At 44.4% G+C, this 27601-nt stretch overlaps 1 protein-coding gene across 4 annotated transcripts in view; it reads left to right on the top strand.

Moving 5' to 3' along the window:
* SOCS7 (suppressor of cytokine signaling 7) overlaps window positions 1-22845 on the top strand; it is a 34091-nt gene extending 11246 nt beyond the window's left edge. For 2 of the 4 annotated variants that reach the window (XM_086357994.1, XM_086357993.1), the window contains 6 exons: window positions 1364-1494; window positions 1964-2132; window positions 4209-4337; window positions 13072-13207; window positions 13625-13778; window positions 17220-22845. In XM_086357994.1, the coding sequence (XP_086214120.1) occupies window positions 1364-1494; window positions 1964-2132; window positions 4209-4337; window positions 13072-13207; window positions 13625-13748 (689 nt within the window). In that variant the 3' untranslated portion in view covers window positions 13749-13778; window positions 17220-22845. Of the gene's footprint in view, window positions 1-361; window positions 1108-1363; window positions 1495-1963; window positions 2133-4208; window positions 4338-13071; window positions 13208-13624; window positions 13779-17219 lie in introns of all 4 variants that reach the window. The other 2 variants (XR_015147662.1, XM_086357992.1) reach the window with 2 other exon arrangements.
* The last annotated feature ends 4756 nt before the right edge of the window (window positions 22846-27601 follow it).

Below are 27601 nucleotides of genomic sequence, written 5' to 3'. Positions count from 1 at the left end.
TTTCTTGTCCCATTCTCAGCACCCCTCTCATTTCCAAAGTGGTTAAGTGGGTCTCTTACCTGCATGCTGTAACATCTACTGTCCATATATTATTTCAATCTTTATTTATTTATAAAGAGTATTTATCTTGTTCTGAATCTACTGCCAGTGGGCAGCTTTGGGGATATCCTTACTTTCCTACTTTCAAGCAAAGGAAACCAGATTAAGATGATTGTGGCCCTCTGTGCAAAAAAGACAGGGTGAAGCTCAGGCCATTTTGCCCCCGAGGGCAGCCTGATGATCCTCTTCCCTCTCCTCTGCCTTCCCTGTGCTCATTCTGTGCCCGTATTTCTGAACCTCTTGCTTTTGTTCTCTCTTCTAGATGATATCAGTGGGACGCTGCCTACATCTGTCCTTGTGGCTCCGATGGGGTCTTCCCTGCAGTCTTTCCCCTTACCTCCGCCTCCTCCACCCCATGCCCCAGGTTAGCTTAGCTTAGAGGCAAGACTTGCAAGAGTGGGGAGAACAAAGTGAAACACTTTTGAAGGATGGGAAAGATCTATTTATGGAAATAAAAGAACTTAGGAGAAAGCTTAAATCATATCCCCTTGGCTGGACCAGAATTCCTTGGAAATGAGGCCAAGCACTGGTTATTTTAGCCTGTTTTCTTTATGGAGGCAAATCTGAGTTTTGGTAGAGATAAAAGACTGTTGGATTTTTTTTGTCTCTTTGCTACTGAAACTTGTTTGCAATCCTCGAGTCAATATCACTTAGGAAACTGCCTTAATTTCAGTAGAGTGAGGAGGTTTAATATGTTGCTGGTTTTCAAAGTTCTGTGATCTTTCTAAGCTTTTAGCATTTACTGCAGCCTTGTAAATAAGTACCAAGCATTCAGTAGCCCATACCTGCTTGACCAGCCCCCAGTGCCCAAAGAATAAAATGAATGAAATCAGCATTCTTTTCTACTTGCCTGACAAAATCTACTTGCTTGGCAAAATCGTTGCTCTTCCTGGGCAAGTTAAGAGAGTCACTATTTCCAAGGCTGCCTTACCGGCACTTCACCTCGAGGTGGGAGAAGTTGGAATCGCTCTAGGCTGGTGCAGGCCCTGAAGTAGTCACCTTAGTCAGGTTAGTGAGCTGCTGCCTCCCCCTTTCCTGGGGCTAAACGCCCCCACCCACCCTTCACAGCTTACACGAGCCCACACAGCTTTGTGTCCCAGCCCATCCAGCTCTTCCGCACTGCTTTGGCTTCCACCCTTTCCAGCTTAGCTTCTAATGCCTTGCCCGTCTTCAGTTAGCATCTCTGTTTTGGGGGGAGGGAGGGTCTACTTGAGGTTGGGAATGATAAGGAGCAACATGTGACCACTGCGCTCTTGCCCTGCAGATGCATTTCCCCGGATAGCTCCCATCCGAGCAGCTGAATCTCTGCACAGCCAGCCCCCGCAGCACCTCCAGTGTCCCCTCTACCGGCCTGACTCGAGCAGCTTTGCGGCTAGCCTTCGAGAGCTGGAGAAGGTAGGTGGTACCTGAGGACTGGCAGCTTGCCTCCTGTCACATTCTCCTAATTCTAAGCCAGGCTCCCCTTTTATTCTTTTTAGAGGAAGAGTAGTTTCTTTGCTTCTGTATTTACAGTGACAAAACAATATGTTGCTATCATTAGTTCTATGAGATGTTGTAAAATTGAATCTGAAAAAAACATCTGAACCTGGTGAGAAAAGTTATGGAGAAATATTTACATAGTCTAAGCTGACCTAGGTCCCTCATCTTTCTTTGTAGGGCTTTGGTAATGGAACTGTAAAGTTTTTCTGTTACTTTGAAGGCCTGAAAATGTGATGAACCCGATATTGATTGCTAATGGTTGAGGCACTCCTACCAGCTTCTACCTACTGCAGTGTTTGGGAAATGGGGGGTTCTTGTGGTCAGAGTAATTGTGCTGAAAACTTTGATGTTTCTGTGTTCTAACACCTTGCCACTTCTTTGATAGTGTGGTTGGTATTGGGGGCCAATGAATTGGGAAGATGCAGAGATGAAGCTGAAAGGCAAGCCTGATGGTTCTTTTCTGGTACGAGACAGCTCCGATCCTCGTTATATCCTGAGCCTCAGTTTCCGATCACAGGGTATCACTCACCACACCAGAATGGAGCACTACAGAGGTGAGAGGTGCTGGCATTTGAAGGAAACCTTCTTTCCCCTTTGGCTTTTTCTACCTTTGCTATCTGACTTTCTCATTGGAAGGATTCACAGAAATGGAACTGTGAGTAGGTAGGAAAATCTCAGGGACTCAACTGAATATTGATATATGGGCACTGATTTCGATCACGAGAAATATTGGTGGGGATGGTGAGGAACATACATGTTCCATTTAAAAGTTTTCTCAGCATCTTGTCTCTTAAATAGAGTCTGAAGAAGACTATTGAAGAACAGAATAAAGCCAGTAAAACTCTCTTCGTAGCAGGAAGAAATAACCTAGGACCATGAGACAAATTCTCCCAAGCTTTGGTTCATGATTAAACTTACCATCTAGAGATATTAGTCATGTATATAAAGAGGAGAATTTGTTGATCCTGTGACTGTTCTGTTCTGAATTTCTTTGCACGGCAGTCACATCAATGATAATTATGTCTTTTTCTGGTCAGCTTTGTAGTCTTGTAGGAAATAGTCATCAAAACTCTATGAGAATTTGTGGAATCAACATACCGTCTGTCTTCCTCTGTGGTCAGGTTGTGCTTAATATTCCAGTCATGTCGAGAAGCTGACTTGTTCAGTACTGCTGTCTGGATGGACTTTGCATCAGGATATTTGGTATTTGATTTGGGCCACGAACTTGTAATGGTTATTGGTGGCGGGGCTGGCTAACACATACTTTGTCAAAATACCTGCAATATGCTACAAATTTAAAAAATGTGGAGAACTCTGGGGAGTTTTATGGACTTGCCCCTCCGATTCTTCTTGCTCTTCCCACATGTGATCAATCTTAAATGAACTGTATGAGATACTGCATTTCATGTAAGGGGCTCTTTCATGCTCTTCTCAGGCACCACTGTATCTTTCCTGCTGTCAGCCGCGTTCTGCTGAATTAATTTGGTTTGCTTCTCTTGTTAGGCAAGAAGTAGCTGTTTAGGTCAGCATAGCTTTGTCCATGGTTTCCTCTGCCCCCACCTCTGCTTTCAAGATGCATGAAGAGAAAGGAACTTCAGTCCAAAGACTTGGGAGAATTAGAGAACTGGGGTAGACTGCTACTTGTTTTCCTGCTGTTCCTAAAAGCAAAAGTCGAATAAACAAAACAAAACGCAAAACATAGCATTTCAGAGTGAAGTGCTTTTATAAACCTATTGAAATTATAAATGACTAGGCCATGGAAATGATGAATAAATGCTTGACCTCTAGGTTCCCGATAGGCGAGATGCCTATCCCAGAGTATTTTCAAATGGTTCTCCAATTACTTTTTGTTCAAAGGAACTTTTCTGCCTTGAATAAATGGAATTTTTAATAGAAGCCCTGGGCCTTTCAGTTGCCAGTTTGCAATGGAACATTTGTCTTCATCTTTTTAAGTGATCCCGAAAGAGTAGCCAAGGTTCTCAAATCTGCAGTTCTCTTGAGTGATTAGTATCCCTTTTGTGACTCTCTTGGATTTAGTGCTTTAGTTGCTGAAGTTTTTTTGTTGTTTTTTTTTTAAGCTATGGGAGTTCAGATTGCTTTTTGCCTTTGGGATTCTAAAGTTTGGGGTGGGATCTTTGTAATACGTTGGGGTTTGGGATTTTAGAAGTTACAGAAGGAAAAGACTTAGAATTTGATTTTTGTGCTTAACATATACATGAATGAGTGAGATCCACAAAACCGCTGTTCTTGTCTTTCCTATTCTATGCATACTTGAAGATTTAAATTTTCTTGAGGAATGTCATTTAAACTCACTTTAGCATAGCTGCCTTTTCTTTATGGTCTGTGGTTTAAAGATTAATGTTCATACTCAACAAAATCTTTTTATATCTTTTTCTGACTCAAATTTATTATTGTTTAACAGAAACATTGTAAGACCTAATTTATATATTATTAAAAGCAACATCTTTCTTTCCATTAGTTGTAGAACAAGCAGGAACAGGGACCTCTGACTCAGCTTGACCACAAGCTACCTTTCCAGGAGGGAAAATCATTAAAATGTTCGAGCCAGCTTCTCAAGTCTTCCTAAAGTAAGTTTTGCATTTTTACCTCTCCTCAACTTTCCATGGCAGGAACCTTCAGCCTGTGGTGTCATCCCAAGTTTGAGGATCGCTGTCAATCAGTGGTGGAGTTCATTAAGAGGGCCATCATGCACTCCAAGAATGGGAAGTTTCTCTATTTCTTGAGATCCAGGGTTCCAGGTAAGGCTATCGTTACATTAATTATTTAACTTACTTGGGTATGATCAAGCATAATATCCACTCCTCACCTCTCCCCTCCCTCTTCTCCCACAGTTATTCAAAGCTTTATATTAATTATTTAACTTACTTGAGTATGATCATGCAGGATCTCTACCTCCACTCCTGCACCCACTCACCCAAAAAACCCCCAAACCAGAAACACTTAAAGCTTTTTTTCCTGGCTCTTGTAGCATCCACTCTTCCTCGAGCCTAGTGGGTAATATCCCGTCCTTATACGTTAATCCGCCAGGAGCCTGGTGGGCTATAGTCCGTGGGGTCACAAAGAGTTGGACACGGCTGACTAACACACATATTGAGAAGGAATCTTTGCTTCTCTGAGCACGTGAATGAGAAAACTGATCCTGCCTCTGATGTCTGGGTGTCATGTATTCACGTTTAACTTTCAGAGGTCTTTCCTTGTTCCTGATCCAGACATCTCACATTTACATGTGAAACAGAGAGCTCTCGGGTCATTTTCATGGGAAACTGGGAAAGTAAGAGTCTTCACTAGAAATGGGAGTGTCGAGGAGGCTGAATTTAATAGCAGTCTGCCCTGGATTCTGTGCATTTGTACTGAAATTTTTGTTAGAGTACTTTGTTGTGTCCTGTATCCCTGCCAGTATTGAATTCAGAGACTAGTCTCAGTTTGGGAGCACTGGCAGTACCTATCCTGCCCACTAAATAGGGGGTATCTATATCATCTCTGTTGAAGGCTGGGGCGAAGGGATGGTTTGGAGGAATCTGCTTTTATAATGTTGGAAAAAAGTAAAATGAGGAATTTGTAAGATAGAAACAGAACTTAAAATGAGAACATCGTGCTTTCCCACTGAATCAAATTAAGATTCTTAAACTAGGTGTCAAGAAATTGCTCTAAAAAGAAGTTATAGGGACGCCTCCGGCGGAACATCAGTAACATCTGATGATATCAGGAACATCAGTTGAGCCAGGTTACAGGAATGTGTTTTATAATCTTGGTGATTTCAGTAAGGCATGACAGGGTGTGAACTGTATTAATTCTCACTTCATTAACTACTTGCATCGGTGCTGTCAGCACAGTTGGGTCTCATGCAGTTGACTTGGTTAAATGGAAAAAGTTAGAATCCTTTCTTATAGGAACTGATTCTGCCTAGCCATTTTTAGAGTTTGTGGCTTTTGGGGGGTGTTTATTTAATAAACAGTATCAAATAAACTCAGTATCAAAAATAAGCTACTTCTCCACCTCAGGGATTCCCAGGTGGCTCAGTGGTAAAGAATCCCCCTGCCAATGTAGGAGACACAGGTTTGATTCCTGGGTTAAGAAGATCCCCTGGAAGAGGAAATGGCAACCCGCTCTAGTATTCTTGCTGAGAAAATCCCATGGACAGAGGAGCCTGGCAGGCTACGGCCCTTGGGGTCGCAAGAGTCGTATGCGACTGAGCACGTACACTACCCTCAGAGAGCTCTTAGCTTCAAAAAGGGGTCAGGTAGGAAGAGAAGGCAAGAGCCCATGTTAAAGTCTATATAAAGCCTGGTGGCGATTGACAGGAACAGGGTGGGTAGTCATCTCTGTTTGTGGGTGGATCCTCTCAGAGGATTCTGGAGTCTGGAGCATGTATCACTTGTAGAGTATTGAGAGACTTCATGGAATCTTAGACTCCTCAGGTATAGCTCATTTCATTCCACAAATGTGCCTTGTCTGCAGAAATTTTAAGTAAGATTTTTAACACTGCTGAAGGTCAGTACCTGCAGGGGTTGCTGCAATTTGTTATGTGCCTGCCTACCATGTGCCAGGTATTTTGTCAGGATCTTTATTAAATATCTCTTAATTTCTTGCAACAGCCTCAAAGTTAGCTAATAGATTGGTCTCTTGAAAAAAAAAGTTTGTTTTTTTTTTAAATTTTGTCAATGAAGAAACTAAGGGTGTCTCAAAAGTGAAGCCACTTACTCTAAAGGTTACCCAGCTAATTAGTGCTGAAGCCAGGATTCAAACCAATGCCCAGCTGACTCCAACTCCTGTGCTTTACTTCCCACCTTCTGCTATGGGAAAAAAAATAGCAGTAAGCAAGTTGCAGATTGAGTTTCCTGGCATAAAGGGAGGACATAAAGAAGTCAGAATTGTGTTTATCTGTGGATAAACACAGTGGAGAGTGGAGAGTGTCTTTCTAGGATACAAGTAGGATATCTATTTGCACTTAAAATTGTAATCAAATCGAGAAGGGAAAGCAAATTAGTATTTGCCCCTAGACCATAAGTGACTTCTCTTTGGAAGATTGGGACCAAGAAGACCAGGTCAGCGTTCTCCTTTACCATTGTTTGCTGCCTCCCTTTGCTTATCAGTGGTCTAGGCATTCTGTAAGGCTGACTTTATTAGGGGAGAGGATTCCCGTGAGGAGGTGGTAGTCATTAGATTTAGGTTGAGCTCTGTCAGTTTATACCAGGGATTATAACTCAGGGGATGGTAAAAGGAGCCCTTTTGTTTAGACTTTGGGTTGCTGGTAACTGCCTACAAGGGGCTCGTACTGTTTCATTTAACCCTTATGAGATCCCTTGAAGGAATGATACAGTCTCTCCCTCCTTTTTTATCTTTTTAAAAATACAGATTAAGAAACCGATGCACAGTGAATTACAGAGTCAAGATGCAGAGTCAGGTTTTTCTGGCTCAAATCTAGAGCTGAATGTACTAGCAGCATATCCAGCCTCGTGCAAAAGGAGGCCAGGGATTATAGGGATTATAAAGCCAGGCCTAATGAAAGTTCTAGATGGCACCAAGTGAGGAACAAAAAGAATTTAATAAGTAGAATAACTAGCAATTGGGGGAGGGATCATTGGTCAAAAGAATGGCCCCTGAGCTTGGTTTGTCCCTTATCTCTTCTCATGACAGTGTTGGAGCATGATCATGATAAATCTGAGGTTGCCGATTACATCTCAGTCTGGTCCAATTCACAGTAGTAAGCTAGACACCTAACACCAAGCAGCAGTCTCCAAAAGAGAATGTGATTGGATTAGCACAAAACTTCTGATGCTGTGAGAGCCAAACTCAACTTGAATGTGTTCTTCTTAGTTGGAAGAATCTCCATCATCTCTGAAGTGCCTGAAGAGAAAATATTTTTTGTTTTTTTAATCACACTTTGAGTCAGACACTCTAAGGAAATCAATTGCTTCCTCTTTTGCACCATCATTAAGACTATAATTAATTGTTCAGTGATATATTTTCCTTGTAGCTCAGATTTCTCAATTCAGTCCTGTTAACAGACATTTGGGGTTGGTCTTCAGGGAATAGTTTCTGGTCTTCAGGGAATAGTTTGTTGTGGGAGAAAGACCTGGGTGTTTGGGTGCTCAAGACTGGAAAGACATTCTTATTACTTTTTTTCTGAAAGAGATTCATCATGCCTGTGTGCATGCGTGCTAAGTCGCTTTAGTTGTATCTGACTCTGCAACCCCATGAACTGTAGCCCATGAGCCTCCTCTGTCAGTGGGGTTTTTCAGGCAAGAATACTGGACTGGGTTGCCATGCCCTCCTCCAGTGGTTCTTCCAAACCCAGGGATCAAACCCATACCTCTTACATCTCCTGCATTGGCAGCTGGTTTCTTTACAACTTGAGCCACCTGGGAAGCCCTCATGCCTAACCCTGGTCCTTTTAGGGGAAAGAGAAAAGAGCAAAGTGGCTGAAAATTGGATATGTGCATGGCATCCTGGCATGAGGACAGAGGAAAGTTCTTCATGACCACTGTTGTATCTTGCTTTTCCCTTTCAGCTGCACTGGTGTCTTATGTTGGACTTATCTCCATTTCTGACCTCTTCTGTGAACATGCTTTGGATATCAGAGCTCCAATGGTTTGCTGTGTTTGGGGGCAAACAGTGAACAGTCAAGTTGACACTAGGGAATATCAGAGAATTAACAGGTTTCAAATTGCTGTTTGTGAACCTAAGTCTAAAAATAACACAATTAAATAGGCAAGTATATGTGGTCATTAAAATTTAAGTAAGCAAACAGTCAGATAATTGTATGCTACTATTATCCTGACCTCTTTAAGTGCAAGTCCTATAGTACTGTCTTTGGGAATAAATAATTAGGTACATAAATTACTTTTGTCTCTGAAACGTCATGTTGAATTTAGCAGTATTACCCCAACCTTCTAAAAGCTTTCTGTTCATCATAGTGTAATTTACTAAAGACTATATTTAAAGCATATGAGTGAAAAGGTAAAATTCAAAGAGGCATTTGAACCCAGAATCATTTTAAAACCACTTGAGTTTAAATATATTCAGGAGAGAAATCCATGTGTGAATTTTTTTTTAATGGTATATGAGGAGAGGGCCAACCAGTGGTGTATGTGGGTGGATGAGGGCTTTTGTTGTTGTTCAGTCGCTAAATCATGTCCAACTCTTTGGGACCCCATGAACTACGGCACACCAGGCTCCTCTGTCCTCCACTAATTTCCTGTCATTTGCTCAAATTCACGTCCGTTGAATTGCTGATATGATGTAACCATCTCATCCTCTGTCATCCCCTTCTCCTCCTGCCTTCAATCTTTCCCAGCATCAGGGTCTTTTCCATTGAGTCATCTCTTCGCATCAGGTGGCCAGAGTATTGGAGCTTCAGCTTCAGCATGAGTCCTTCCAATGAATATTCAGTGTTGATTTCCTTTAGGATTGACTGGTTTGATCTCCTTGGTATCTAAGGGACTCTCAAGAGTCTTCTCCAACACCGCAAATTGAAAGCATCAGTTCTTCAGCACTCAGCCTTCTTTATGGTCCAACTCTCACATTCATACGTGACTACTGGAAAAACCATAGCTTTAAGTATATATGGACCTTTGTTGTTAAAGTGATGTCTCTGCTTTTGAATAGGCTGCCTAGGTTTGTTATAGCTTTTCTGCCAAGGAGCAAATTTCTTTTAATTTCATGGCTGCAGTCACCATCCACAGTGATTTTGGAGCCGAGGAAAATAAAGTCTGCCGCTGCTTTCACTTTCTCCCCTTTTATTTGCCATGACGTGATGGGACTGGATACCCTGAACCTAGTTGTTCTAATGCTGAGTTTTAAGCCAGCTTTTTCACTCTCCTTTTTTGACCCTCATCAAGAGGCTCTTTCGGAGAAGGTGATGGAACCCCACTCCAGTACTCTTGCCTGGAAAATCCCAGGGACAGAGGAGCCTGGTAGGCTGCAGTCCATGGGGTATCTAAGAGTCGGACACGACTGAGCGACTTGACTTTCACTTATTACGTTCTTGCATTGGAGAAGGAAATGGCACCCCACTCCAGTGCTCTTGCCTGGAGAATCCCAGGGACGGTGGAGCCTCGTGGGCTGCCATCTATGGGGTCACACAGAGTCGGACATGACTGAAGCAACTTAGCAGTAGCAGTAGAAGAGGCTCTTTAGTTCTTCTTTACTTTCTACCATTAGAGTGGTATCATCTGCATATCTGAAGTTTTTGGTATTTCTCCTGGAATCTTGATTCCAGCTTGTGATTCATCCAGCCCGGCATTTCTCATGATGTACTCTGCATAGAAGTTAATAAGCAGGGTGATAGTATACACTCTTGTCATACTCCTTTCCCAATTTTGAACCAATCAGTTGTTCCTTGTCCAGTCCTACCTGTTGCTTCTTGACCTGCAAACAGGTTTCTTAGGAGACAGATAATGTGGTCTGGTATTCCCATCTCTAAGAATTTTCCATATTTTTTTGTGATACACACAGTCAATGCATTAGCATAGTCAATGAAGCAGAACTACATATTTTTCTGGAATTCTCTTGCTTTCTCCATGATCCAACAAATGTTGACAATTTGATCTCTGGTTCATCTGCCTTTTTGTAAACCCAGCTTGTACATCAGGAAATTCTTGGTTCACATACTGCTGAAGCATGGCTTGAAGGATTTTGAGCATAGCCTTGCTAGCATATGAAATCAACACTGTTGTTTGATAGTTTGAGCATTCTTTGGCATTGCGTTTCTTTGAGATTGGAATGAAAACTGACCTTTTCCAGTCCTGTGGCCACTGCTGAGTTTTCTATATTTGCTGGCATACTGAGGGCAGCACTTGAAGAGCATCATCTTTTAGGATTTTAAATAGCTCAGCTGGAATTCCATCACCTCCACTATCTTTGTTCATAGTAACACTTCCTAAAGCCCACTTGACTTCACACTCCAGGATGTCTGGCTCTAGGTGGAGTGACCACACTATTGTGGTTATCTGAGTCATTAACATCTTTTTTGTATAGTTCTTCTGTGTATTCTTGCCACCTTTTTTTAATCTTTTCTGCTTCTGTTGGGTCCTTACTGTTCCTGTCCCTTATCATGCTCATCCTTGCATGAAATGTTCCGTTGATAGCTCCAGTTGTTTTGGAGAGATCTCTAGTCTTCCTCATTCTGTTGTTTTCCTGTTTCTTTGCTTATTCATTTGAGAAAGGCTTCTTACCTCTCCTTGCTATTCTCTGGAACTCTGCATTCAGCTGGGTGTATCTTTCCCTTTGTCCCTTGCCTTTTCCGTTTCTTCTTTCCTCAGCTATTTGTAAAGCCTCCTCAGACAACCACTTTGCCTTGTTGCATTTCTTTTGGATAGTTTTGGTCACTGCGTTCTATACCGTGTTACGAACTTCTTCTATAGTGCTTCAGGCACTCTACCAGATCTAATTCCTTGAATCTATTCGTCATCTCCACCATATAATTAAAAGGGATTTGATTTAGATCATACCTGAGTGGCCTAGTGATTTTCCCTATTTTCTTCAATTTAAGCCTGAATTTTGAAATAAGGAGCTCGTGATCTGAGCTTGTGTTTCCATCGTGTAGTGGTTAGCAGGTCAGTTTTACATGCAGAAAGTCCTGGTTTCGACCCCCCGGGGAACCAGCCCCTGAGGGTGAGGGTTACAGTGCTTTAAAAATATAAGCGTTAGATTTAAAGAGATAGGGGTGAGAAGTCAAGGACTAAGAGAGACTGGTCCTGAATCAAGAAGCTGTGACTGTCTTGACAGCACCCCCTGTTAAGACAGTCACACGGGCAGATGCTCTGGAAGACTCCTGGAGAGCCCTCCTTTGAGGTTCCCTGGGCTAAACTCTTCCTCAGACAGAGCAAGTGCTCAGGGAAGGCCAGCTCTGTTGGTTCTGTGCTGTGAGCAAATTCTCTAAGCTCAGTAGGCCTCAGTTTCTTCATTGTGCAGTGGGGGGTAATAGTGGTATGTGTTGGGAGCACAGCTTTGAAGACTGAGGTAAATGATTTTAAGATAAGCTTACTTATATAGCATGAAATGTATTTCAATTTTTTTAGAAAGTCTGTTATTAACAACCACGAAAAGGCTTTGGGAGACAATCTGCAAGCTTTAATTTTTTCTTCTCATGGCTTCAAACAAAATTTTAAAACTGTTTGAAATTAAACTCCCAAAATATTTTATTTTCCAACAAGTTGTGTCTACAGAGTTTGATTTGATTCAACAATGGTTGAGAAAAGAATTCTTTCAAAGGTTTTGCAACTCAGATTCTTTCTGAGAGCAGTTTGCTTACCTTCCATAGTCCTTTGTTTATTGAAACAAGAGTATTCTTTATTCTCTTGAACGTGTTTCAATGTCCCTGCCATTGTGGGTGTCTCCATTCTGTGGCATTGACCCCTGGGGGCTGGAATTTCCCAGCATGGAGCCTGCTGATACTGTGATGAAACATGAGTGTGGGGCTTCCATTGGGCTTGACTGGCCTTAGTCAGCAGGCACTTGTACACAGAACAGTACCAACTCCAGCTTGCCCAAGCTACTGTAGTTGCTTTTCTTTTAAAAGTATTATCCTAGGCTTCCCAGGTGGTACATCCTGGGCTTCCCAGGTGGCGCAGTGGTAAAGAATCCACTTGCCAAGCAGGAGACGCAGGAGATGCTCATTTGATTCCTGGGTCGGGAAGATCCGTTGGAGAAGGAAATGGTCAACCCACTCTAGTATTGTTGCCTGGAAAATTCCATGGACAGAGGAGCCTGGTGGGGTACAGTTCATGGGGTTGCAAGGAGTTAGACACAACTGAGCACACACAATTAAAGTGAACCTTTAAAAAAATAGTTAACCAATATGAATATTATTTGGAAGCTGTTTATCTAAAAAAGAAAAAGTATTATCATCTTTTTTTCTGTTCCTGTACCCAACCTAAATTTTCAGAAGTAAGAAGGGTGGTTGGTGGGGGTGGAGGATTGACGGGGAGTAAAAGGTAGCTAAACCTGATTGTCCAGGCTTGAAGTAAGTGACTGTGTTACCGGCCTGTAAAATTTGATCCTAGCTGCTGCCTTCTGCTTACTGTCTCTCAGTTGGAATTTGGTGGGGACCCCTCTGAACAGCCTTTTTGAGTCCTCACCTTCCAAGATACTCTAGATGCTACACAAGTGTCTCCCATTCCCAACAAGGATGCCTTTGACTGTTGTCCTTGGGCCTGAGATTGGCCACTTGGCTCCAAGCAAAGTCTCTAGCTTGACATTTTTCACTGAACTGTTTGAAGAGCAAGACTCTCAGTTGTTAGAAGTCAGGCTGGGGAAGCCCCCTGCCAGAGGATAGGCTCCCCTGAGTATGAAATATGGTAGCAGTACTATGGAAACCAAGTTTTGTGGAAGGGCGCTTTTGCACAGAAGACATATGTGAACTGTAAAGAAGCACCATTTCCCTTCCCTGGATTCTCTTCATGAGGAAGATTATATATAGTTAGCTGCCTTGTCTCATCTGAATATTTCTCTCGGTTTTTGTTCTTGAAGGACTGCCACCAACTCCAGTCCAGTTGCTCTATCCAGTGTCCCGATTCAGCAATGTCAAATCCCTCCAGCACCTTTGCCGATTCCGAATCCGACAGCTCGTCCGGATCGATCACATCCCGGATCTCCCACTGCCTAAGTATGATGGGGTCTTTAGAGCCGGAGCAGGAATGGAGGGTTACTTAAAGTGTCAGTGAGGCCTGCAAGTGGAGTGTACAGGCAGAGCCTGGCAACTCCCAGGCGTCATTTTTCACTTCTCCTGCGTCTTAGCACCTACCTTAGAAATGTCACAGTACAGCCAAGAAGGAGGAAGGTGTGTGCGTGTGTCACTTTCCCTTGTGCAGACTCTGTGAAGAGTAGAGTGGAGATGGTAAGAGTGAAGGAGACAGAACTATAATAAGTGAGAACGTGGGAATTTTCTCAAGTTGGCAGAGACTCTTTGGTGTTGTCTCAACCATATAGGGAATGAAAACAAGGGAGGGTTGAATAAAGGTGATCTTTCTTTTTTAAGTTCTGTATAACACTTGTGTGTACCCTTCTTTTGTATTATTCGTAGGCCTCTGATCTCTTATATCCGAAAGTTCTACTACTATGATCCTCAGGAAGAGGTATACCTGTCTCTAAAGGAAGCGCAGCTCATTTCCAAACAGAAGCAAGAGGTGTTGGAACCCTCCACGTAGCGAGGGGCCCCCTGCTGGTCACCACCAAGGGTATGCATACTCCACCTCACTGTCCAGCCTGGTCTCTTCCTGGGCAGTTATCCTGCACTGGGCCTTGCCCCCTTCCTCCCACCCCATGCACATATCCCAATCCAGGCATCTGTCCAGAGAGTTGCCACATCTGATCATGGAGTCCCAGGGGGGCACATACCCCAACAGGGAGAAGAACAGATAGACAAGAAAGGCTTGAGTATTTGCAAAGCAACATGCATGCTAATCACTGAATATATATAAAGAGGAGGACATAGAAGTGCAGCTGTTGGACAAATGACATGTAAAGCAGGAAACCAAAGGGGAAGAAAACTTCCTCAGAGGGAACACAAAATGCCCTTAATTGCAACAGGCATGCACTTCAGTGAGAGTTCTACTATCCCATGGCTTGGAATATAGGGATGAGGAAAAAACAGCTTGCTCTTCTGTTTAAAATTCCATCTGGGCCACCGAAAAGTAAATTGGTGAAAAGAATAAATGAATTAACTAAGGGATTCATTTATGTAAGAGTGTATCCCATTGCTATACTGGTTTTATTTATTTGTTTTCCCATAAAATACCTTGGAATACTGGTTTGTACAGGTAGATTCTAATTAGTCTTGGGGATTCCCTGGTGGTCCAGTGGTTAGAACTGTATGCTTCCAGTGCTGAGGGCTCCAGTTCGATCCCTGGTTGGGGAACTAAGATCCCCACATGCCTCGGAGCTCAGCCGAAAAAAAAAGTCTTCTTAAATTACATTACTGTGAATATTGAAAGTAGAGGTAAGTAGGGAACAGAATTACCAGAAAGTGGTGATTTTGGTAGTAAGGGTTACGTGTAAGATCTCACGTTCTAGTGATCTACTGCTGGTGTCAAAGACTACCCTTACCCCCTCTCAGTGGGGAGTGTCCTTTCTAAGCACTGAATTCTTCTAACCTCATCTGTTTCTAATCCCATCCCCCATACAGAAGAAAGGGGGAAAACCCATAGGTGGGACAGCTTTAGAGTGGAAAGGGGGCTTTAACTCTTCCCACCCTCTCAGCTCTCTTCATAATGGGAGAGAGTGACAACTGGTGTTTTTGTTCCGTGGGTGTTTTGGGGCCATGGCTCAGATGACCCCAGCTATGTGTCTCCTCTTGGCTCTGGATGTCTCTGATCCTGTGCTCTTGAGGGGAGAGCATGTGAGCCAGGACTAGCCAGGGGAAGAGGAATGAAGAGAGATCAAGAAATGGTAACTCCGGGAGGCAGTTAAGTTTTAACTTAAAGGATCCTGGGCTGGATGTGCAGTTTCTGTGTCAAATCTTCAGTTACAGGTATACCTGGGAGATGTATCACGGGTTCTGTTCCAGACCACTGGAAAAAAGCAAATATCACAGTAAAGCAAGTCACATGATTTTTTTGGTTTCCCAACGCATATAAAGAGTTTTGTCTACACTATACTGTGGTCTGTTAAGTGTGCACTAGCATTATGTCTAAAAAATCTACATACCTTAATTTAAAAATATTTTATTGCTAAAAAATGCTAACTGTCATCTGACAACGTGGAGTTCCCGCAAACCTTCAACTTGTAAAAGCGCAACAAAACAAGTTAAATGAGGTTTGCCTGTATTGGCAAGTTTTGTGCACTCAGAAGTGTCTCCTAAAACATTTAAGGGCTCTTTTGTCTAGGAGGGTTTCTCTGTTTGGTGGCTTTGCAATGATTAGGGTAGGGAACTAGGGGGACCCACCTACTCATCTGCACTGTTGAGGAATAATTGGCACTGTTCAATTAGAGCACTGCTTCTGTAGGTGCTGTGCCTTAGGAGGAGCCTACATGAGCACATGTATATTCAGAGAAAGGTTAGGGATGGTGGGGACTGTCCACACTTCATAATGCAGGGAATAAATGATTATCATGGACCAGAGAAGTTTTAGGGTGAGAGGGGCTTGGAGGCCAAAAGAAGTGTTTGATAGATTTTCCTAAGAGTAATCAAACTTATTCTGTGTGGTTCCAGGGGGCAGGGCAGGAACACAGAGTAAGTTATAAACAGAGTTCAGTCTCCAGCTTTATTTCTACTTTATTTTGTTTTTGGTCGCACTGCGCAGCATATAGAACTTTCCTGACCAGGGATTGAACCTGTGCCCCAAGCAGCAGAAGCTTGGATTCTTAACCACTGGACTGTCAGGGAAGTCCTCAGTTTATCTTTAGAAGAACCTTTTGAACAGATCCAAGTATGGAATGGTTTTCCGCAGGAGTTAGTGAGTTCCCCATTTGTTGATTCAGCAGACCTCTATATATTAAGTAGGCAGTATGAATTGAGAAGAGAGTGCTGAACAAGATAGTCAAAGGCCCTGTTCTCACAGAGCTGCAGTTCTTTAGGGAGGATAGCAACAAGTGAGTCAGGGAATAGGCTAGTTTCAGTTGACTGTGCATGTTGTGAGGGAAATTAAATTGGGTGAAGTTCAGTGGTTAGTGGTAACATGTCATTCATACTCAAGTTTGAATGATCAGGGAAGGCTCTTGTGAGGAGGTGGCATTTTAGCTGAGATTTGAATATCAAGGAGTTAACTGTGAGAGGACCTGGGAGCAGACATTCTAGGCAAGAGATCCTCTAAGTACAAAAGCCCTGATATGATCAGGCATAGGCTGGGGCTGGCCATTGGTCATGAGCGTGGAGGGGCAGTCATATATTAGTAGAGGATTGCACTGAACTCCTGGGGTCTCTTTTTTGCTGTGACACTGGGGTTGTTGCTTGTAGCAGAGAATAAACCACCCTGCTGTGCTTGCTCTGAGGACCTCTTGAAAAAACAAGGAAGTTCTCTTGGGAACACTTCCCAAGGGAAAGGCCTTTTAAGCTATGAAATTTGGCCATTAGGATTTCTCGTTGGTCAGACTTGTTTTAATTTCAGAGTTCTTAGTGGCCACTTGGTCTGTGCATGCTGTTTCCTGGAGAATTTCTTGCCAGGGCGCTTGGAGTTACGGGACAGAGTGACAGCTGGCACAGTGCCCTTCTTGAATCGGAAGGTTAATGCCACACCGGCCTTTGTGACGATATGTCAGCCCTCTTCACTGGCCAGAAGCCGCAGGCTTGCAGCTGTTTCTAGCCTGACTCGCCAGGGATTCCTCCAGGGACCCGGTTCCTTTTTTTGGTCCCTAGAGCAAGTGGGCCTTAGGGGAGAAGCAGAGGGGAAGAGTGAATGGAAAATGAAGGGGAAAGGAAAAGAGAGAAGGGAAGCGGTGTGAGGGGCATCTCTATCTGTCATTTTAGGACCTTTTTTGGTGACCAGGTTGTAGGCTGCTCAGGTCTCCATGACAAAGGCCACGCTGCATCCCCAGCCACCTGCAGTGTTTGTGGAAGCACTGGGCTCTCCAGGCTCCATTCTCCCTTTGAGCTGTGCTCCTCTACCTCCAGAGGCTGGGCTGTGACTCCGTTTTGATTCCACTGTATTGAGCCACTCTAATTTTCCCCTTTTTTAACCTAGGCATTTGGTTGCCAAGCTCCAGTTTCAAAGAACCAAATGAAGCCACCATGAAAAGGAGAGTGAGGAAAACACGAGGGAGTAGGAAGGATTGGGATCCTCTGTGCAAGAGACTGGTTCCCCTCACCACCCTGGGGCTTGGATGAAGCACACCAGCGGACTCTGAGCAGGGCTCCACCATGTCACATCCAGCCCTGTGCTCCTGGAGCTGGATGAACTCCCCGGAAAACCGGAAGAAGTCTCAACACTGTTCCTTTTTCAGAAGTTTTGTTTTGTATATTTGCATTTCTCGGTACAGAAGACTCACCCTAAAGGCAACTGGGGTTTGTGCCCATTGGATTGGAAGTGGTGCTGAGGGTGAGCAGGTCTTAGGGAGGGAAGGAGAGGAGAGCAGGTTGCCAGTGATGATCATTCAGCTGGTCCCAAAGGCAGAATTCCAGTCTTCACATTGACCTTGAAGAAGGGGAAAGGAGTCAAGAGTGCAGATCAAGTTGAGAGTTTCTAATTGAGGAGAACCTGCTTCTCTGTAAGCATGGGTAGCTTTAGCAGGAACCGGAAAGAAAGGAGGGTGGATAGTCTTAAATAGAAGATGCTGGACAAAACCTGGCACATGGCCCCACTGGGGAAGTAGTGACTCCTCATATACCTTCCTTCTAAGGTTTAGGAACCTAATTTCAGAATCACCTCTCATAGAAGCTATATTCGTTCTGTTTTACTGAATTCTATGACTTCATGTTAGCCCTGTTCCTCTCCCCTCAACCCCTTCCCTTGAGATAACTTCATTTCACTCTGGTCATGGTAACATCATTCCTATTGCTTCTACCAGCTGTCAAGGCAGTAGTATTTTCATCACCTGAGCAGTTCAGAGCTCCGGTCCCGGGCTGCTGCCGTTAATGGAGCGTGCTTCCAGATTCTTAATGGCAAACGGTACCCATGACTTAGGAGTCAGTGTTCCTTACCTCCATATGTCTGTCAGCTAGTAAGAGGGAATGTGGAGGAGGGTGAGAAAGGAAACTATCGTGCTCTTCCTAGAGAAAGCTCCCTCATGGCTCAGCTTTAATGGGATGTTTGAGATCAGTGAGAGGGAGGAGAGCATTACAGCTCATCTTAGGTTGGTCTGAAACAGGAGGGAGCAAAGGCTTGTTTATTTTCCTGAGTTCTTTCTAGCAACTCAGACATTTTCCTGAGTTAGATCTTGTTTGCCCTCCTCTCATTGGGAAGTCTGTCAGATGCTGATTTGAGAGCTGCCTCTTTTCCAGATAGAAGTAGAGGAAGAGGGAGAAGAATTCCAGTGCTTTTCTGAACTGGGCCATTTTCAAATCACATAGCAGTATGAGTTTGCTTTTCTGTAGAGTTACTCTGGGGAGAAGTTTGTTATTAAGATGTGAAAATTGAGCTGTTTGGTCTTTATTACTCTTTTGCAGTAAGTGTTCCAGTACACTGCCTCTTTTGGTTCCCCTGTGTTTAAATCTGCCTCATCTAGTGAGATAAATAATGTCAGGTTTGTGGTTTCCTGATGGTTTAGGGTGAGGCCCCAGTGTTTTGGTGGTTTATAGGACTGCCTCACCTGGAAGCATCGACCTTCTGCCTTACATCCCGTGTGGAATGACTGTTCCTCCTTTTAGCTGAATAGGGTGGAAACTTGCATTGTTACCTGGCTGTCAAGGGTAATGCACAAAATGAGCTTTGTAGCATAAACACAGCCCACCTCTGCTCTGTTGTTTGGCCCCTCTGCTCTCTCTGGCTGTCATGGTAGTATTACCAACCAGTTAAGATAGTGATCCCAGGAATTGGCTTAACCAATGGGTCTCACCTCTTGAATGTGCAAATTAACTTGCCATCTTGCAGAAAGTGCCACCCACCAAAAGCCTACTGACTGGAATCTGTTGAGATCCTCAAGTGGCTGTTTTGCAGCTATCTGAAATCTTTTTTAAAAAAACTACGTTTTAGTGTGCACTTGTGTGGCTCTAGGCTAGCTACTGTGGAAAACACAAGAGGTGGAAGACATATTATCTGGCCTAAGGGAGCTTTTAGGTGATGGCCACATTTGGAGAATGACTCAGCGCAGCAAAGGAGAATCGAGGGCTGGCTCTAAAGAAATTCAGAGTGGCTAAGTTCATGGAAGGCCAGATGGTCTAGGAAAGCTCTGGAGCTGTGGGACTTTGGTTTTTAGGTGAGGGGAGGACACTGAGAAATGCAGGAACAAGAGCACACAAGCAGATACCTGCACAGCGTGTACTGAACAGTGCACAGCCCCAAGTTAGAGCAGTGGCATCAAAGAATCCTTTTTCTGTGCTGTGATCTAGACCAAAACTTCCTAGTCATCAGGTAGATGTGAATGCTGAGGGGTTATGATGGCAAGGTGGAGCCCAGAGCCAGAAGTCAGCCAGGGGCCCCCTGCCCTGCCCGTGGCTGGGGCTTCACTGCTCTCAGCATAGCCAGAGGGAGGGAGGCAGAGCCCTGGACCCTTTGTGGTACCAGTGGTTTCCACTGGAGGATCTGTACTCAGGTACAAAACCAAACCAGCTGAGGAGGCGTGACCCACCCTCAACCACCGTTCTTTCTCCTGCCGGGAAGGGTAGTGTTGACCATGTCTGTGACCTGTCTGTGCATGAGTCACAGCCCAGGCTATACCCTACTTCTTCCTCAGTAGAGTGGCTACAGAACAGAATTGTGCCGGAGGAGACAGGCTCCATCCAGAGGTGAGGAGGAAGGGCACCAGCCCAGTCAGTCAACAGAGGGAGCAGGAGCAGCTGGCTGTCGTCAGCACTCCCCTTCACCCGCCGGCCGTGCCCCTGGCCCTCTACCGGTTCTGTGTAGTGCTAATTGAAACGCAGTCTGCAGAAGGAACTCATTCCTTTTTGGTGCTTGTATTTTCAACTCACAGACTGGAAAAGGCTCTCACCTCTAGGGACCCGTCATTGGTTGTGGCTAGGTGATGTCAGTACCTCGGATCTGCCTGTTTAACCTTTGCTTGTTTATGACTGATCTACTGTAACCTTCCTCAGGACAGGTGTGAACCACTGTGATCTAGTGACAGTTACTGCTACAACTTGCTATTACTTGAATTTCGTGTGCTGTGGTCACACAGGAGTGAGGAGGTATGGGGTCTTTGGTGTGGGACTAGATAAATAGGTGACGACTAGGTCTTAGGGACAGTTGGCAATGACCTTGGTCTGGTTGCCTGCCTGTGCCTAGATACAGTGAGTGTGACATCCTGGAAAGCCAGCCCTGGGTGGCAGCTCCCAGCCTCGTGAGGGAAGAGGCGTAGTGGGGAGCCCATCACCACAGTTTCTTCTGCTTTCATGCTTGTCGCTGGAGCTGATTCCACAAGCCCCTTATTAAGGTTGGGAGTGACGTGGGGATGGCCACAGAACCCCTATGCTTCCAGAAAGAACTGGCGAGAGGCAGGGTGGTTAGTGTTCCCAGATCCAGGGTGAGAGACTACAGCAAAGCTGGGTGCCAGCCTTGAAGCCCTCACCCCGGGACCCAGAAGAACATGGCCTGCTTGAAACCCTTGACCCTGGTAGGAAATGGCAATTGGAGGAACTTGCCCCCTAGGTTAGATTCCCCGCTGCCCTGCCACCTCTCCCTAGGGGTTGAGCCCTGAAGTTAGAGGCCTCAGCACTGGGATGTACAGCTCTGCTGCTGGAAGGAGGTCTGAAAGTCTGTGTGTGTGCGTATGTGTGTGTCTTTATTTGCAGAAGTCTTGCCACTAATGGGGGTGTGGAGAGCATCTCCACTGAGGGGAGGCCTGCTGTTTGTTGTCCACTTCTAAGAGAATTACATGCCCCTGTCCCTAAGGGAGGAGCTTTTGAGTTAGACATTTTCCCTATGGGAATCCTCTTGGTTTGGTTCGTGGGGAAGGGGGAAGTGGAGAAGTGATTTTTAGCTCTAATTGTCGACACAGCTGTTCTTACACGGAATTTGTGCTATTGCATACATGGAGCCATCTTTCTTTTCACTGCAGCAGTGTTTATCAGTAGTTCAAAATGATTTATTTGCTCCTGGGGAGTAAAACCTTTTTTATTAAAAAAGAAAAAGAAAAAAAAAAGCATGCCCCTCTCCCCCCATGATAGCTATAGGATTATTGGGCCACACAGCTCAAGAAGGCAAAGTCAAATCTGCCAGTCCCCGCGATCTATCCTGTTTTGACATTAAAGTCTTCATGCTCAGTACAAAATGGCAGGAGGCCTTGATAAGAGTGAAGCCTTGGGAGGTGTGAGGTGAGAGTTGGAGCATAGAGACAGAGGCACTGGGGACTCAGATACTACAGTTAGAAAAATAGAGTAAGGAACTGTATTTAAATTATCGATTCTCTATAATCTGCCAGGGAAAGACCTTTCTTTACATGCAGATTCCATATTGTCTTTGTCTTTTTCATGCTTCTTGACCTTCCTGGTAGGTGCCCCTGAATTCTTCCTGTTTTCCATCTCTGCCCCTTCTCCCATTCCTTCCCGCTCTGGTCCCCCTCCCAGGAAGCCAGTCCTGCATGCTGAGTCTGTGACATACCTCCACGCCCATTTCATCTTCTTAAGAGGGTACCTGGAATTGCTTCCTCCCCCCTCCTACCCCCTCTTTCAAAATGCTGAGGGGCAGGCAAATGGCAGCCAGTCTGGGCAGTGAATGTCTGCTCGCAGCTGGACTGCGATCCTAGTTGCTCCTGGAGATGGAGTGTAATTGAACTTAGGACACTTCTGGTCAGAACCCAGGAGATCACAAACCACACAGCCCCGCACTGAGCTGCATCCTAAGCCCCCTACTCAGCTCAGGTGGAGCGGGAAGGCTGGTCTGACTACTCCATCCCTGGTGCTCCCTTGATTGAACAGGGACCTGCCCCTCACTGTTAGGCCCAGAACCTTTTCCAAGGGACAAGCATAATCCAGGCACCGCTCTATGGGCAGGCCTGTTGGAATGCCCAAACTGGTGCTGCCCGTGGCACAGCCACTGCTGTACATTTTTTGGTTGTTTTTAAGGAACTTAATGAAGAGGGGTGTCAATCTGGGCTCGGGGTGGTTGCCAGTTCTTCACCAGAAGGGGAGCCACATCCCCCTGCAACCACTTCCGTCCTCTTCTGCCACCCCACCCTCCAAGCCAAAGCGCAGCCTGGCTTTTGTCTTCCCATTTAGTTTTTCTCCTTTCCTCAACCTTTTTGTGCTTAATTTATTAAAATATTTGCTGTATAATTTATTTTCATAAACTATAAAAAATTACTAAATGGTTAAAATAGACTTGCAGGCCAATCTTAAATGGGGTGGGAGGGTCTGAGGGTGGGGTGGGGAAAGGGAAAGATGTTTTGATATAAACAAAACAAATGCACTTTGGATGTGTTTTGGTATTTTTCTGGGGCTAGATGGGGGGTGTTGGGATGTCCCTGTAGATTAGTTCCAGAATGGGGTGTCTGTATATACTGTATTAATAGGCATGTTGACTCTTGTAAAGGGACATTAGTAGCTGCTGCAGGTCCTGTTTGGAAAACTCATGTACAATTCCCGGTTTTTTGTAAAGTGTCAGTGCGGGAGACATTTGACTCTTGTGTTTGTATCTCCTTTTTATGATTGCTGTACTGACCCATGTCTTTTTGCGGAAGGGGTGAAAAGAGATTTGAAATAAAAATGTTTAGAAATTATTTCATGTTATTTGGGTGGTTGTTTCTCAGTCCCTCTCTCATCTCATGACTCCTCACACCATAACGACCCACTTAGGGTCAGATGGCCCACCCTGGCACTCAGGGAATCCCTGTGATGTCAGCTAAATGGATCACATCCAGAAGTGCTCTTGTCAGAATCAGAGAGATTGGAAAATTCTTGAGGCTGATGGCCATTGCTCATAGCTACTTTCTCCTTCCCTAGGAAGTGCAGGAGAATTTCAGACAGCTTTCTGGGCCTTTCTGCTCTATTTTGGGAGAGTTCATACTGCATACCATAATGGACATTCCTAGTTTATGTCTAGACTGGCAGTCAAGGTTTTTCATGAGTTTAACCTGTGTCCCTCCTGTCTTTCTAGCCTACTCCCTTTTGAGCGGTCCTCTTTGGAGAGGAAAGGACTAGAAATGTTTCTCTGATTGTGGCTACTTGGAGCCACTCAAATCTTTCCTCTTAACTTTCTCACCCAGTCTGTCTCCAAGTTCCCCACTTAGAAGGCTGGTGTGCTAACCTTGGCACATTTTGGAGAGTTTTCTGCAGTTTCTCTGCATCCTCATCGTGGAAAGCACACTCAAGTGAGCTGAAACCCTGGTTCTCAGCTGTGGCGTTGTCTTAGGGTTGATTAGAGTGCCCCAGGAAGGAGTCTCAGGATCCCCGCTGGCCCCACTCAGCTCACTCCCAAGTCACAGGTCCATATTAGGATGAAACAATGTCTTAGCAATGTTGATAGCCATTCTGTGAAGGCATGAACTCCTGATGAAAGTTCTCTTCCCTTCTCGAAGAAAAAATGCTCCAAACTGTGAAGTAAGAGGAACATTACAAAGGAAAATGCTTAACTTGGAATCATTAATTCCAGTGCTCTAATGTCCCCCATTTGGATACAGTTTGTCGATCATAAAGATCTTTGCCAACACCAACAGTCAAGAGTGTTAGTGGGCATTTCTTGAAAGTGAAGACATAGGTTTTCATCATTTCAAATCAACACTGTTCATATTAGTGACGATGTGTGAGGTTCGTTGGGGAAGAGGTACTAGTCCTCTCTGGCTTGAGTGATAAAGCCATAGAAGAAAAGGCATTCTTTTGGAAAGAGGAAGCCCCAAATAAAATAGTCCCTTCCCTCCCTCCTCACCCCCAAAACCTGAAACCACCTCCTTCAATTCCTGTGTTTCTTGTCTGCTTTCAGCTTCCACTTTCATTCTGTCTCACCTCAGTTGTGTCTTACCATGCCTGTTCCTAACCTACTTGAATTCAGTTATAAGCACATGGCAGTAACTGTGCAGGAGATTTCCTCCTCCATTGCATCTGTGTCCCCCGATTGAGGGTGAGATGGGAAAAGTGAATTTTCTATTTTGGTTCCTCTCCAGTCTCTTAGAGTGCAAGCATTTTGTGCCATACGGATTCTGAAGACCAACCGTTTTCTTCTGGTGCTCAGCCAAAGGCACTAGAGTTCACTCTAGCTCTGAAGAAGTACTAAAAACCGAGTTATTAATCTCTAATGGAACCCCTTCCCCAGAGGTTCTCAAGAGGAATTTTGACTGCAATTTCACTCTTGTTCACAATCCCCACTGAAGCTAGGACCTGTCACGCACCCCTCCTCCGTTGCCATGGCCTAGTTTAGACCCTTCCCCTTTTTCACCTGGACAATTTCAGCAGTTCCCAACTGGTCTTCCTGCTTCCTGTTTCCCCTCTCCAGTCCTTCCAGAATAAAGATGTGCTTAAGTCACTTCCCTAAATCACTGATGACTTTTAAACTAGATACGAAAACCTTAACTCCTCAACCTAAGATTCAAGGCCGTTTCTCCTGCTCCCGCCACACTGGAGGCACTTGGTCACAATGCATGATTTGAGGTTCCCAGATCATGGCATCTCTTCTCCTGACACTCCATCTTCCCTCATGCTGTCTTGTCTACCTGGAGGATCATTGCTTCTTACCCTCTTCACCTGAAGAACTGCTATCCTTCAAGGATTTCCCTCCAGTCACCTCTAGAATTTTCACCAGCCACTCTCAGCCAAACAAATGCTCCTTTCTGTGTTAAAATATTTGTTCATGTGTCTGGAGTTACTTGACTATAATCTCTGGTCTGAAGGACAGAACCTATGTTCTATTCAGCTGTCTCCCTGCCTCCGGGCTGGCACAGTGCCAAGGTGTTGGTGCTTGAGGAAAGGTGAGATCAGCCCCCCTCCCAGGAGTGCAGCCTCATTTTCCTAGTCAGCCAGCCTTGAACCTGGATTTTCATCGTTTGCACAGGACAGTTTGGTTGTATGGAGTCATGGGGGTGGGGGGTTTAGACCCTAAATGTCAGACTTCTTGAGAATTTTAAGGAAGGGATTGGGCTTTTGGTGGGTGGAGTAAAAGCATGGAGTAAGTGATGTAGCTGTAATGTAAGATATCTCAAGGGGGATGTGGACCGCTTCCTCCTGCTGTCAGTGGTGTCAGAGAGAATGACAAAGATGCTGCCCTTTAGGTGGAAGAAGCTGCCAATGTAGGGTCAGCAGGCTTTGTCCAGTGACCAGAGGTTGCACTGAACCACACACTGGCCCCTACTGGATAAGAAAGCCTGCAGTTAAACAGCTCAGCTCAGACACCTCCTTTTTTAGTTTTATTTTATTCCATTTTAAAAAACTGTGACTGCAATGGGTCTCTGTTGCAGCATGTGGACTCAGTAGTTAATGTTGCATGGGTTTAATTGCCCAACAGCACATGGGATCTTAGTTCCCCTTAGTCAGTCAGCCATATCTGACTCTTTGCGACACTATGGACTGCAACACACCAGGCTTCCCTGTCCATCACCAACTCCTGGAACTTGCTCAAACTCATGTCCATTGAGTCAGTGATGCCATCCAACCATCTCATCCTCTGTCATCCCCTTCTCCTCCTGCCTTTGATCTTTCCCAGGATCAGGGTCTTTTCCAATGAGCCAGTTGTTCACATCAGATGGCCAAAGTATTGGAGCTTCAACTTCAGCATCAGTCCTTCCAATGAATATTCAGGACTGATTTCATTTAGGATGGACTGGTTAGATCTCCTTGCTGTCCACGGGACTCTCAAGAATCTTGTGCAACACCACAGTTCAAAATCATCAGTTCTTCAGCACTCAGCTTTCTTACGGTCCAACTCTCACATCCATACATGACTACTGGAAAAACCATAGCTTTGACTATATGGATCTTTGTCAGTAAAGTAATGCCTCTGCTTTTTAATATGCTGTCTAGGTTGGTCATAGCTTTTCTTCCAAGAAGTAAGCATCTTTTAATTTCATGGCTGCAGTCACCATCTGCTGTGGTTTTGGAGCCCAAGAAAATAGTCTGTCACTGTTTCCATTGTTTCCCAATCTATCTGCCATGCAGTGATGCCAAGATCTTTGGTTTTTGAATGCTGAGTTTTAAGCCAGCTTCTTCATCCTCCTCTTTCACTTTCATCAAGAGGCTCTTTAGCTCCTCTTCACTTTCTGCCATAATGGTGGTGTCATCTGCATATCTGAGGTTATTGATATTTCTCCCAGCAATCTTGATTCCAGCTCGTGCTTCATCCATTCTGGCATTTTGCATGATGTACTCTGCATATAAGTTAAATAAGCAGGGTGACAATATACAGCATTGACGTGCTCCTTTCCCAATTTGGAACCAGTTTGTTGTTCCATGTCCAGTTCTAACTATTGCTTCTTGACCTGCATACAGATTTATCGGGAGGCAGGTAAGGTGGTGGTCTGATTCCCATCTCTTAAAAAATTTTCCAGTTTGTTGTGATCCACACAGTCAAAGGCTTTAGTGTAGTCAGTGAAGCAGATGTTTTTCTGGAATTCTCTTGCTTTTTCAATGATTCAGTGGATGTTGGCAGTTTGATCTCTGGTTCCCTCTGCTTTTTCTAAATCCAGCTTGAACATCTGAAGTTCTGAGTTCATGTACTGTTGAAGCCTAGCTTGAAGAATTTTGAGCATTACTTTGCTAGTGTGTGAGATGAGTGCAATTGTGTGGTAGTTTGAACATTCTTTGACATTGCCTTTCTTTGGGACTGGAATGAAAACTGACCTTTTGCAGTCCTGTAGCCACTGCTGAGTTTTCCAAATTTGCTGGCATGTTGTGTGCAGCATTTTAACAGCATCATCTTTTAGGATTTGAAATAGCTCAACTGGAATCCCATCACCGCCACTAGCTTTGTTTGTAGTGATGCTTCCTAAGGCCCACTTGACTTTGCATTCCAGGATATCTGGCTCTAGGTGAGTGCTCACACCATTGTGTAAGTTATCTGGGTCATTAAAATCTCTTCTGTATAATTCTGTGTATTCTGGCCACCTCTTCTTAATATCTTCTGCTTCTGTTACGTCCATACCATTTCTGTCCTTTATTGAGCCCATCTTTGCATGAAATGTTTCCTTGGTATCTCTAATTTTCTTGAAGAGATCTCTAGTCTTTCCCATTCTATTGTTTTCTTCTATTTTTTTGCACTGATCATTTAGGAAGACTTTCTTATCTCTCCTTGCTATTCTTTGGAATTCTGTATTCAGACGGGTGTATCTTGCCTGGAGAATCCCTTGGACAGAGGAGCCTGGTGGGCTACATACAGCCCATGGGGTTGCAAGAGTTGGACACAACTGAGCGACTGATACACACACACACACATCTTTCCTTTTCTTCTTTGCCTTTCACTTCTCAGCTATTCGTAAGGCTTCCTCAGACAACCATTTTGTCCTTTTGCATTTCTTTTTCTTGGGGATGGTTTTGATCACTGCCTCCTGTACA

The sequence above is a fragment of the Bos grunniens genome, chromosome 19, assembly GCF_055505025.1.
Source record: "Bos grunniens cultivar Pamir isolate PY7600 chromosome 19, Bosgru_T2T1.0, whole genome shotgun sequence".
Lineage (NCBI taxonomy): Eukaryota > Metazoa > Chordata > Mammalia > Artiodactyla > Bovidae > Bos > Bos grunniens.
This window is presented reverse-complemented; position numbering and strand designations above follow the sequence as displayed.